Here is an 11,447-nt window from a genome sequence, read left to right as displayed (position 1 = left end):
GCCCAGGTGAGACCCAGTCGGGTGGCCTCCGCGCGCCGCCCTTCTGGCGGCTGCTCTGGGCCAGGCCGGGCTGGCTCCGGCTCCATCTTGGGACACCTGTGGCGGCCGCAGGAGCAGCGCTTCCGCCGGCCTGCGGGACTCGGCCCGCCGAAGGTGAGAGACGGCTCTGTGCTTGGGGAGGTGGCGTGGGAGGCGGGGAGGCCCTCCATCCCCCCGCGCTTGGTCCAGAGCCCCGCGCCTCAGACCTGCTGCCTCATCACCTCCATTCGTGCAGAGCGGGCCCCGTGGCCGCGTCCCCCTTCCAGTCTCCTTCCATCACCCTGTCCCCTCCTCTCTTCCCCCTCTTTACTCATGCCCCCAATTTTCAACCATCTTGCCCTGCCCCTGCCTCCTCTGCCTCCAGCCTACCTTGGGTGGCATCCTCTCCTCCCCAAACCTCACTTCCCTCCTTGCCCCTAGTCCCTGGCCGACGGGGCCCATCTTCCGCCAGTCACTCCCTTTGCAGTGAGGAGGGTCTGCAGCCAGGCAGGCTGTGTGGGAGGGGTAGGGAAGGGAGCAGTGCGATTGCCCAGTGGGTAGGGACGTGGGTTCGGGCCTTGGCCAGGCAGCTGGCACGGCCTGTGTACTGGGTCTTGCAGCTTGCATCGCTGTGGACTCGGTTACACGCAGGCTGCTCAGCCAACTCAACCTGCGCATTGGCTTCTTCGGGTCTATGGTGGGTGCCTGGGAATGAGCAGGTAGCCTGACCACTGAGCTGCCCTGGGTAGTGTGGAGCCAGTCTTCGCAGGAGAGGAAGCGGAGGCTCATGGGGCCCGGCTTCTCTCTGTTGAGCAGAGCTGTGTCCTTGGGGACACAAGGCCCTTGTTACTTAGAAGCTTTTCCTGTCCCAGCGAGCGTGTGGTCTGGAGCCTATTGCCCTTAAGGCTTCCTCATCTTCTGTGTGACAGGGCAAGTTTTGGTCTCCTGCAGATCACCTGCTGGAAGTCGCCACGCATCACTGTTCTAGGAGGGGTTTGTAGGGTGTGCATCCCTACCTAGCCTGAAGCAATCAGGTCCATTTGACCAATGGACGTCAAGACTTCACTTGGCACAACTTGGGTCTGATTGAAAAGATGCATGTATGATTCAGGTGTCATCCAAAGACACCTGGGGGTCTAGGATACCTGTCCTTTATCTTGTCCCTGTCCTTTATCTTGTGCTAAGATATCTTTCCAGGGTCTCTTAAGACTATCTTGAGGACCTGGAAGGGTCTCTGAGCCTCCAATTCTAGTGTTCACGGCACCCAGGCTGCACAAAGACCCACAGGTACTCCTGGGCTTCGTGCCTGTAGTCACTCACCAGGTGTGTGCTCTTGGGCAGGTCACTTACTAGAGCTCTCTGAGCTTTAGCCTCCAGGTGTGTAAAGTGGGGATGTTGGAAGATGTCATGGGGTTGCCATGACACTTAAATGGGACCCTGTGGAAAGGAGGCAAAACATGCCTGCGCATCATGTATGCAGGGAACTGGGAGTTGTTAACACTGTTATCTTGTTATGGTTACTTGCTTTGTTGCCCTCCCCTTCTCACACAGGAGCCCTGGTGACATAAAGGGTTACACATTGGGCTGCAAACCCCAAAGTTAGCAGTTTGAAACCACCAGTCGCTCTGAGGGAGAAAGATGAGGCTTTCTGTTCTCATAAAGAGTTACAGCCTCGCAACTGTACATAAGTAGTTCAACGTTGTCCTTTTCTATAGCTGGAATCGACCCTGTGGCAGTGAGTCTGATTTGCGTCTGTACCTGTGTTTTTCTGTGTGTGGCTCAAGAGGTCCTTGTGGGCAGAGCATGGACAGGCTCACATTCATCCTCTTTTTTGCAGAGCAGCCAGCCCTCGCAGAGCAGTCTGCCCTTGCTAGCTTTTTCAGATGGGCCAGCTGGCTGAGAAGCCCTTCCGGTTGCTGTGGCCAAGGGAAAGCCTTTAGGAACGTGAGCAGAGGAATGTTCTGAGCCTTCGTCAGCTCTAGGTAAGGTGTTTTAAGAGACTTCAGACTTGACTACAGACATGCACTTATTTGCCAGACCTGGCCCTCAGCAAGAAACCTTGACGTTGCTGCCACATGGCAAATATAGCTCACACAAGTGAGCTCACAGAAGTGTGTAAGGAGTGACCTGGGATGCAGGGACACCTGCGATGCAAGATATGCCCAAGAAGGGATGGCAGTTTAGGAGCCCAGCCCAGGGATACCTGCTTCCAAAGTTTAGCTGCTTAATTGGTAGAGTTAAAAAGAAGCCTGGGTGTGGCCTGGCCCTCTGGCATGAAACAGTCCTACGGTTGTCTTGAGTCCTTGTCACCCTTGTAGGTGGTTGTGCCCAACCCTTTTTTTTCTGGCTGACTGTCCTAGGCTGTTGTTCTCCTCCCAGGTGCATGCTGGCTTTGCAGGGGTAAGGGCTTCCTCTCAGAGCTCTAAGTTCTTGGAGCAGTGCTGTGGAGCTTCAGGAGCCTCAGATGTTCTCTGCATCTTGTTGGCCCCGGGAGGCTAGGGTCTTTCTGAATCACCTGGGCCTTGGGGCTCTAACCTGGAACCATTCCGGGACCCATATGGGGCTCCCCACACTCTGCTTGGTGGATGTAAGGTGAGGTCTCTGTTTTCTCTGCTAATTCCTCCTCAGTGGTCTAGGGGTAGTGGAATGGAGCAGTGCCCGGTTCAGAGTCGGGGGACCAACATGCTTCACTAGACCAGCAGGCTCCGGTTACACCCTGAAGTCCTGTGAGGGGTGGTGGTGTCACCTGAAGTTCCCAAGTGAGGAGCTCCAAGCCCAGAGGGCTCCAGTGCCTCAGATGAGTGAATTCAGGGGAGTCCACGTCTGGTCTACAGGATGCCGAAGCTGTCATGCTTCCTGCACTATACTACTCATTTCCTTGTCACCATGTAGCCCTTAGTGCCTACCTTCTGGGTGGTAACTGGAAACTGCCAGGCTGTGTGCCCTCCCCCTTCCTGCCAATCTCCCCTGCCCAGTCTGGGGCTGTGTCCAGAGCTTTTGGTCCCAACAGTAGCAATTCGCCATGTGTCGATGTTTCTGCAGCTACCGTCCACCTCTGGAGTGCCCAGCTCCAAGTTTGTCATTCTACAGAGACCGAGGTCCTGGGGGAGCCTCCCACACTCGCTCTCCCAGTGGTCTTGCTCGCCTGCCTTGAGAGCTTGGCTTTCCTGGCAGTCCTTATCAGCCCCGCAGTGGGAGGGCAGGCCCTGGGTTGCCAAACTGCAGCTGCTACCTGGTGTCACCACCCACACTCCTCCGGCTGGTCCTGCCTGCTAGGGAATCTCCAGTCTGATCTCCCTTCAGCCATCTGTGGCCCAGGTTAGGCTGACCCAGATGCTTGGGGCCCTGCCCAAGGCCCAGCCCACTGCCCCTCTGTAGCCGCACAGCCTTGCCATCTGCTTAAGCCATTCCTTTCATCGGAACTGAGCTTTTCCTGGGCCATCACCTCCCCAGGGTGTGCATGCTCCTTCCGCAGTGCCCACCCGCAGCTCCATCTGTGCCACTCGGCACGCACATGGGCTCATTGTCCTGTTGGTTCAGCCTCTCAGCTGGGCATACAGCAGGCATCCTGCTTGGCTCCAGGTCAGTGCTGGGTGCTAGAGGGATGGGAACAGGCTGGAGGACTGTCTTGAAATATTTCAGGCTTGGGATGGGGGTGGGTGGGGGGAGCCTGGCAGTGCAGAGCCAAAGATGGAACTGGTCAGCTGGTAGGGTCAGGACAGATTTCCATGGGAGGAGATACTAAAACTAGAGGTCCCAGGGATGCCGCCGGAGGGGAGTGGGTCAGTGGGCTGTTCGAGGGCGGGTGGGCTGTGTGACTGGAAGAGGGAGAAGAGAGGGAGGGAGGAAGAGAATGCGGTCAGAGGAAAAGAGTTGTCATGTCTGGTAGGAAGTGTGTGGACCCGGGGTGGGCATCATATTTCCATGCTATACCTGTGTCCCTGGGGACACTCAAACTAAACTCACTGCCACCAAGTCCATTCTAACTCATAGCGACTCTTAGGCCCGGGTAGAACTGCCCCTGTGGGTTTCCAAGACTATAAATCTTCACAGGAGTAGAAAGCTTCATTGTTCTGTGGAATGGTTGGTGGTTTCCAACTGCTGACCTTGCAGTTAGCAGCCCAATGCACAACCAGTACGCCACCAGGCTCCCTTCCTAAGAGCGCAGCCCTCTCTAAATGACTGGTTCCGTGTCCTGGCTCCAAAGCTGGGCACACAGTAGGTGCTTAGGAGATGGTATGCAGGGTGTGGGCAAGGACTGAGTTGCTCCCATTTGTGAGGGGCAGATATGTGGGGCCTCTCCCTACCCCTGGTGCTTGAGGGGGAGCCCAGGGTTCTCTTTCCCCTTTATAGCTCTCAGAATGGAGCCTGGAGGCTTGACAGCCCAGGCAAGCAGACCAGAGAAGACTGGGGGTGCCCTAGGCAGGTTTCAATTTGGTCAGGGAGACCCCCTCCAGACAGTGATTCAGCAGACTGTGTGTGAAGGAACCAGGGCTTGGTGCTCTTTAGTAGAGCTGAACAGGTTGTTAAAATGCTGCTGGACTTCTGTATTCTCGCCACCTAGCCCTTGTCCCCAGGGCTGTGGGCTGTGCGGCCAATGGAGTCTCAGCAGCTGGCCTGGGAGGCAGCCACTAGGGCCATTGTGTAGGCCAGTCCTTGGGGAGGAAATAGTTTTACTATCCTCCTTGACCATGAGCAGGTGGGGCCTGGTGGCATGGTGGGGTACGTTTTCAGCTGCAAGCTGCAAAGTCAGCAGTTTGAAACCACCAGTCGATTCTCTCTCTGAGAAAGATGAGGCTGCTTACTCCCCTAAAGAGTCACAGCCTGGGAGCCCCACGGGGACAGTTCCACCCTGTCCTACAAGGTCTCCAGGACCTTGACAGCAGTGAGTGTTTTTGAATTTTCCCAGATCATGTGTAATAAGTGGTTATCTTGACTGGAGGCCTCTAGTGTCCAGTCCTGGCCACGCTCTGCAGTCTTATGGATGGCCCGAACTAGTGTGTAAGAGCCAGGCGGGTTGTGATTAGAGTGGACAGCCATCCCGTGTGCCTCGCTCAGTGCTGACAAGCTGCCACTCAACCTGACCCCACTCCCTCCCTCTCTCCCACAGGGCAGCATGAGCACCAGCCGCCCCGAGCCAGAGGCCCACGCACCCAGGAGCCCCCACCTGCAGCCACTGTCCCGGAGCTCTTTTAACCTGCTGGGTGAAGGCCATGTGCAGAGACCAGAGCTCCACAAGAGTGCCAGCAGCATTGTGTGGCAGACCCAGCAGGGGGAGGCCAGCACTGTCCCCTGGGTCCCAGAAGATGAGGGGTGTCAGGCTGAGAGTGTAGGCCAAGGGCAGGCCTCCAGTCTCCGACCACAGCCCAGAGCCAAAAGCCATTGGCGGAGCAGCACCGTGGGCAATGTGTCCGCTATGGGCAGTGGTGACCTGTGCTGCCTGAGAGTCCCCAGCACTGCTGCCTTGCAGAGGAGCCGCTCGGACCTGGCCCGTAGCACCCAGACGCAGGGCCACAGTGGGGCTCGCAAAGCCAGCCTCAGCTGCTCAGCCCTTGGTGGCTCACCCATGCAAAGGACCCCACTGCCACCTGGAAGTCCTTCTGACCAGCATGGCCAGCCCCTTGCAGGCCCGGAAAGGGACCCGGCTCCTGAGGATGGGACAGCCTACAGAACTGCAGAGAACACAAACTCAGCCTGGAGGTTGGGGGCGGAGAGCCAGGTGTGGGAGTCAGCACTAGATCTCGAAGGTACAACTGACCAAGCTGAGCCCAAAGCCATTGGGCAGCTGGCTGCTGCCTCCTGCCATGCTCTGCCCCGGGCAGCTGTCCTCTGTAGCACGAGGGAGCTGGGGACCAGCGGCTGCTGCCATGTCCTGCAGGCCACCGACCTGGCATTTCCCAAGCTGGTGGCATCAGTGAGTGAGTCTGGGCTTCAGGCTCAGCAGGGGGTGAAGGGCCATGGCAGGCCACCAGGGAGGCTTCCTGGGCACCATCCTTGGGGTCCCAGTGGGTTAACCACAGAGCCTGGTACCAGGACCAAAGATGTATGGACCATGACTTCAGCCAGTGACTTGGCCCCTGCCTTAGAGCCCCCACCAGCGGCCCAGGATGCTGCTGTGCAGGCAGCACCCACAGCAGCCTGCAAGGCTGTGGCCACCAGTCACCCTCTGGAAGCCCCCATGGCCTTGCACATGTTTCCAGAGGGGACCCTGGGCCCTAGCCTGGAGGAGGCACCATCTCCAGTGCGGGATGTGCGGTGGGATGCCGAGGGCATGACGTGGGAGGTGTATGGGGCCACCGTGGACCCTGAAGTGCTGGGCGTGGCCATCCAGAAGCACCTGGAGATGCAGTTCGAGCTGCACCGGGCGCCCACCAGCAAGGACAGCCTGTCAGTGGAGGGCCGCAGGAGGCCACTGCGCGCCGTCATGCAGTCCCTGCGGCCCTCCAGCTGCTGTGGCTGCTCCGGTGAAGCCCTCGAGTGAGGCGCTGCCCACGAGCTGGCCAGGGCCAGGTGTGGGCTCTGTGCTTGGGCCCTGTGCTCCCTGTGCCACTCGCAGTCACGGACAGATTGCATTGACATCAGGGCCTGCAGGCCACAGACCATACGTGGGACTTCCTGCTCCTCGCAGTGAGGCTGTGTTTAAGAGCTTTGGAAGGGGGCTTCAGCACTGTGCACAAAAGCCCCCAGATTTTCTTGTTACAATACCTGACTTCCACTGAGTCTGAACTCTGACGTTATGGGCTTCCTGCTGACTTTATTTTACACCAGTGCTGCACTCTGGTGGTACCTGGGCTGTGGGACCCTAGATGACCAGGAGAGCCGGTGGGTCTGTCCTTGTAAGGCTGCGTAGGGCCTCCGGTGTGGCACACACTGTTCTGGTCACCTTACCGTGGTGGGGTTTTCCCTCCACACCCCCTTTTACAGACAACGCCACAGGGATTCCACCGAGTGTCCTTGTCGGTCAGGGCTGGCTGGGACCACCTCACCTCCCGGCTGCAGTCTGCTTGCTTCATGCAGTCTGAGCAAGGAGGCTTTACTCAGCCCGTCTGTGCCTTCAGAAGGGAGCAGGACAGGTTCCTAGTGCCTGACAGATCTCCGTGTCTGTGGGGAAACACCCGTCTGTCATGTTCAAGGTGATAAGCACTCCTGAAGCGCCCCGCAGGTTGTGTGTGTGTGCGTGTGTGTGGTGGTGGTGGCGGTGATGGGCCTCTAAGTCAGCCCACCTTGAAAGTCATTGTTTCAGGCAAAATATGCACCAGATGTGCATCCTTACCAATCACCTCATTCCTTGGGGCTGAAGGATATATTCCCAGCCAAACTGCAGTTCTCAGAAGTGAGGAGAGCCAGAATGGTTGGGGAAAGGGAAGGAGCGGGGGCAGGGGTACGGGACTTGGGAAGGGCAATGCCAGGTAGGGACTGAGTCAGCTGGAATGCCATGGGAGTATGTGGAGGGGGTTGCCGGGGGCGGGGGTGGGGGGGCAACTGTGGTCCTCTTTGCCCAGTTCTGCCTGCATGACCTGGACCTGGTGGTGGGAGCTAGGGGCAGTGTGGGTTCCCGGAGACCAGGCCTTGGCACAGCCTGACTTTATAGCTGAGAATTGTTCTTCAGAGACCTCTGGAGGATGGGAGGGGCTTGTGCTGGGAGTCCTTGGTCCCAGAGGAGCCATATCATTCCCTTTAGCCTTGTCAGGGAGGCCAGAGGGCAGTATCCAGTGCAGGTGTCACCCACATGGCAGGGTTGACTCAGGACCCATATGTCTGTCCCTCTGCCCATATTCCTGGGGTCCCTTGTGTACCCAGGAAGCTAGAGCCTGCACATTGGTCCCTTCTTCCACCCCACAGACCTGAAGTTCACCAATGCAGAAACGACTTACATGCAACAGTGGGCTCAGTTTTCAAGCAGGGGTGACATGCTCTGAGCCAAAGGAGCCAGGTGAGAAAGGCATGCTGCAGGTAAGCCAGCATCCTCAGACCTGGCTTGTTTACCCAGAAATATGCCTGGCTCACTCCAAGGCTAGGGGTGGTTAAGATGCCACCTGCTTAAAACGACAGTGTGCCAGAACCCTGTTGCCAATGGAACTGGGCAGGAGTAGGGGTGGGGGTGGGGTAGGCAGATGTGGAGGGTGGTGTCGGGGGCAGGTCCTTGCCTCCTTTTAAAAATGTTGACCAAGCAGGTTTTCCTGAAGTCGTGGGCCTGGTTACTAGTGCCCCAGTGCTAGGCATCCATGCGCCCAAGGGTCCTGTCCTGGGAGGAGGCCCGAGAGCGAGTGCACCCCCTCTTGGGCACCCCAGGTCCATGTCTGGGGCTTAGGGCTGGCGTTGCAGGGCAAGCACCTGCGAAGAGACCTGTGGACAGCGCCCATCAGTGCGCCCAGTCCTGCATGGGGATTCCCGAGCTTGCAGCCTGGGAGCATAGTGGGGAGGAGGGAGCACCCTCACATCTGGCCTCAGCTGAGCTGGATCCAGGTGGGTGGCATGGAAGAAGGGCATTCTAGTGGGGGTGAGGAATAGGATGGTCAGACTTGGAGGTGCCTGCCCTGCCCAGGTCTGGAAGAGTCGCTGCAGCCGAGCCTGTTTGTCAGGAGGAGAGGCCGATACAGGTGTGCTTCTTTTGGCTGAGAAAAAACGATCCAAGGGCAATAGGAGCCAAGGAGGGGGCGATGGGGCCATGTTTCATTATTTCTGTGGGTGTCACGTGAAGACGTTAAAGGCAGGAATCTTGAGTCAGGTGATCTGGGAGGCAAGGTGGGCACTGCCAGGAGGTGATGGGAGTGGACAGTGGTCATACAATTGTAGATTTACTTGTGTCCTTCCCAGTATAGCAAAACGCTTGGAACACAGTCACAAAAGGTTTAAATGAGTACTAACAACACCGAGTGACCAAAACACGAACTGTTTTTGTTTACAAAAATCACGTGTGTCCGGTCGGATTCCGATGTTTTGTTGAGCTCCGATGCAAAATATTCTTGACATTTTGTGTCGAAATCCGATTATGATTATGTACTGATACAGTCGAATACCGGGGTTCTACTGTATTGTCCTCTGGGAAAGAGTTTTAAAATAGTAATAAAAATATTAAATGATATCTGACAGAAAAATAAAGGAAAACACTTATTTAAGATATTTCCATATTGCTTCTTGATCCGTGTCCTTGTTTGCAAGATTCTTTGCTTTTATGTGAGCATCGTCAGCCGTGTGATTTATCCTTCACCACCTGTTCACTGGAAGAGTAGGACCCCATTTATTTAGAGATAGCCCAATTAGACAATAGTGTTTGATAGATTAGAAACAATTAGACAATAGTGCTTGATTAGAAACAATCAGGTGACTTCTCCTCTCTGGACATATTAAGATCGTCTTTGAAAAATCCCTTTCCACTTATGCTGGACTTAAAGCAATTGTTCTGACAATATTTTTAGCTCTTTGGACACTTTCAGGAATTGCATAGTTCACTCAATAGCTTGTGGAATTTGGGGTGTAACACACATGACAGCATGTCACCCCTGGTCATTCGGCACTTTTTTTCCTCACGTTATATGTTTGTTTACTAAAGTAACAGACACAAGGGAATAGAAATGTAGTATTTCATCCAAAGCACAATGCGTCCTATGACATTACTAAATAAACCAGACCAGCATAGTTCTGTTTAATCTTTTATAGCTATGGACAATGAACATTACTATGGGCACGCAGAATACACTGTTGGGCAGAAGACTATTACAAAGATTAAGGAGAGCCCTGATTACAAGTGCTCTTTTAACACCTGGTTCGCCAAACTGGACAAAAAATTAGCTGTCAGTTTTTCCAAACCAAGGCGAACTGGCTAAATCCTACCACTGCTCCAGTCCCTAACGAAGGACATCGTACTTGGTATAGGGTGGGCCCACAACAGAGGAAAGCTCATTGAGATAGGTTGGGACAGTGGCTGCAATTCAAAGGCACCTAACAAACAATCTCTTTCCACCAGGTGTCATAGCCCTCAAGGTGTAAGGCCTTCACCTCCCTGGTTAGACTGACTCCTAGGTATTGTATTACCTTAGATGCTATTGTAACTGGAATTGTTTTGCTAATTTTTCTTTCAAATTCTCATGGCTGGGGTAGAGAAGCACAACTGATTTTTGTGTGTTGACTTTATGCCCTGAAACTGCTAACTTCCCCTAGTAGCTCTGGATGTTTCCTTGTGGACGCTTGGGACAATTGTACTGTCCCTACTATTACAACATCCAGAGACGATGACAGACTTAGGAAGGTTGAAGCGTACAGTTTGCGAAAGAGGAGGGTGTGGCCCTCCCCTTAGACGAGGGAGAGGCAGGAGGGCAGGGTTGGAGAGGGGAATGTTTGGCTGGGACCAGTGAAACCCACTTTCTCCTCTTAGTCACGCAAGATCTTTTGAGTTCTCTTTCATCAGTGCTGATGTGTATCAACTCATGCCTCCTCGCTGCTGGGACAGGGTCGCCGTTCCATGGTCAACATTTGCAGGGTGCCTCTGGAATTTAGGTGATTGCGTCCTTCAACCTCTTGGGGAAGCCCACTGCCTCCAGGGTGGGGGCCACCTCCTTGGCCTCAATAGCTAGCCGCACACCTCTGCGTGTGTCTGCCGGGACCGACTTCAGCTTCATGTGGGGGTGGCGCCTGGAGCCACAAGGCTGCCTACCCTGCCGTGCCTCCTGCCTTGTAGCCTCCTGCTCGAGTGCTTTCAGATCCCAGAGCCTGGCCGCAGGCCTTGTGTATAGACCAGCCTCAGGCCCCCGCTTTTAACCAGCCCACCTAGCTCCCCTTCAGCCCCGCCCTGGGGGGTGGTAGACATCGTTATTCCTAAATTGGGTTTGTCTGGAAGTTAAAATCAATACAGAATCAGAAGGCAGACTTCTGTCCCAGCAGCGTCTTGTTCCGGTGAATTCTGTGATGCAGTGCACAAACCCCAGATTCCTCGAGCTCCCTGCTTGGGCGGGAAGCCCTTTTCTGTCTTCTGCAGGAACGCCTCCCTCTCTCTACCAGAGCCCTCTGGGCAGCTGGATCCCAGGGCAATCGGACACTGAAGCCTGGCTTTCTGGAGTTTGTCACCTCTGGACCTGCCCATCCTGGATATCACTTGTGCAACTGTAGTGCTCACAAAAATCACTCATTCACCTTGCGGGGAGGGGCTGCACCTCACAGAGTGGAGGCAAAATCTACAGTGTCGGGATGGTGGAAGCGCAGAGAGTGATCCTGTTCCCCTGTGAGATAGTTAAGGTTTATTGTGCCAAACTGGCCGATAAACACATGTGGGGTTAATTGAGTAAATTAGAATCTCTTCTGCTGAGATTGTTAAAGTTTATTGTGCCAACCAGGCCGATAAAGACATGTGGGTTAATTGAAGGGCGGAGAGATAAATGGCTCAGTGAGCCTCGCCTTTCTAGTTCTCGGGTCTCTTGCTTTGTGGTGGTCGG

General features: G+C 55.2%; 1 protein-coding gene across 2 annotated transcripts in view; it reads left to right on the top strand.

Annotated features, from left to right (window-relative positions):
• GPRIN2 (G protein regulated inducer of neurite outgrowth 2) overlaps positions 1-7,422 on the top strand; it is a 55,323-nt gene extending 47,901 nt beyond the window's left edge. The window contains exons 1-2 of one of the 2 annotated variants that reach the window (XM_004709360.2): positions 1,866-2,000; positions 5,129-7,422. In XM_004709360.2, the coding sequence (XP_004709417.1) occupies positions 5,135-6,499 (1,365 nt within the window). In that variant the 5' untranslated portion in view covers positions 1,866-2,000; positions 5,129-5,134 and the 3' untranslated portion in view covers positions 6,500-7,422. Of the gene's footprint in view, positions 1-1,865; positions 2,001-5,128 lie in introns of those variants that run through there. The other variant, XM_045293474.1, reaches the window with a different exon arrangement.
• Positions 7,423-11,447: the final 4,025 nt, after the last annotated feature.

The sequence above is a fragment of the Echinops telfairi genome, unplaced genomic scaffold (assembly GCF_000313985.2).
Source record: "Echinops telfairi isolate 266 unplaced genomic scaffold, ASM31398v2 ScPeMD7_2010;HRSCAF=2546, whole genome shotgun sequence".
NCBI classification, from domain to species: Eukaryota; Metazoa; Chordata; class Mammalia; order Afrosoricida; family Tenrecidae; genus Echinops; species Echinops telfairi.
Note: the sequence above shows the minus strand (reverse complement) of the source record. Positions and strands in the feature narration are given on the sequence as shown.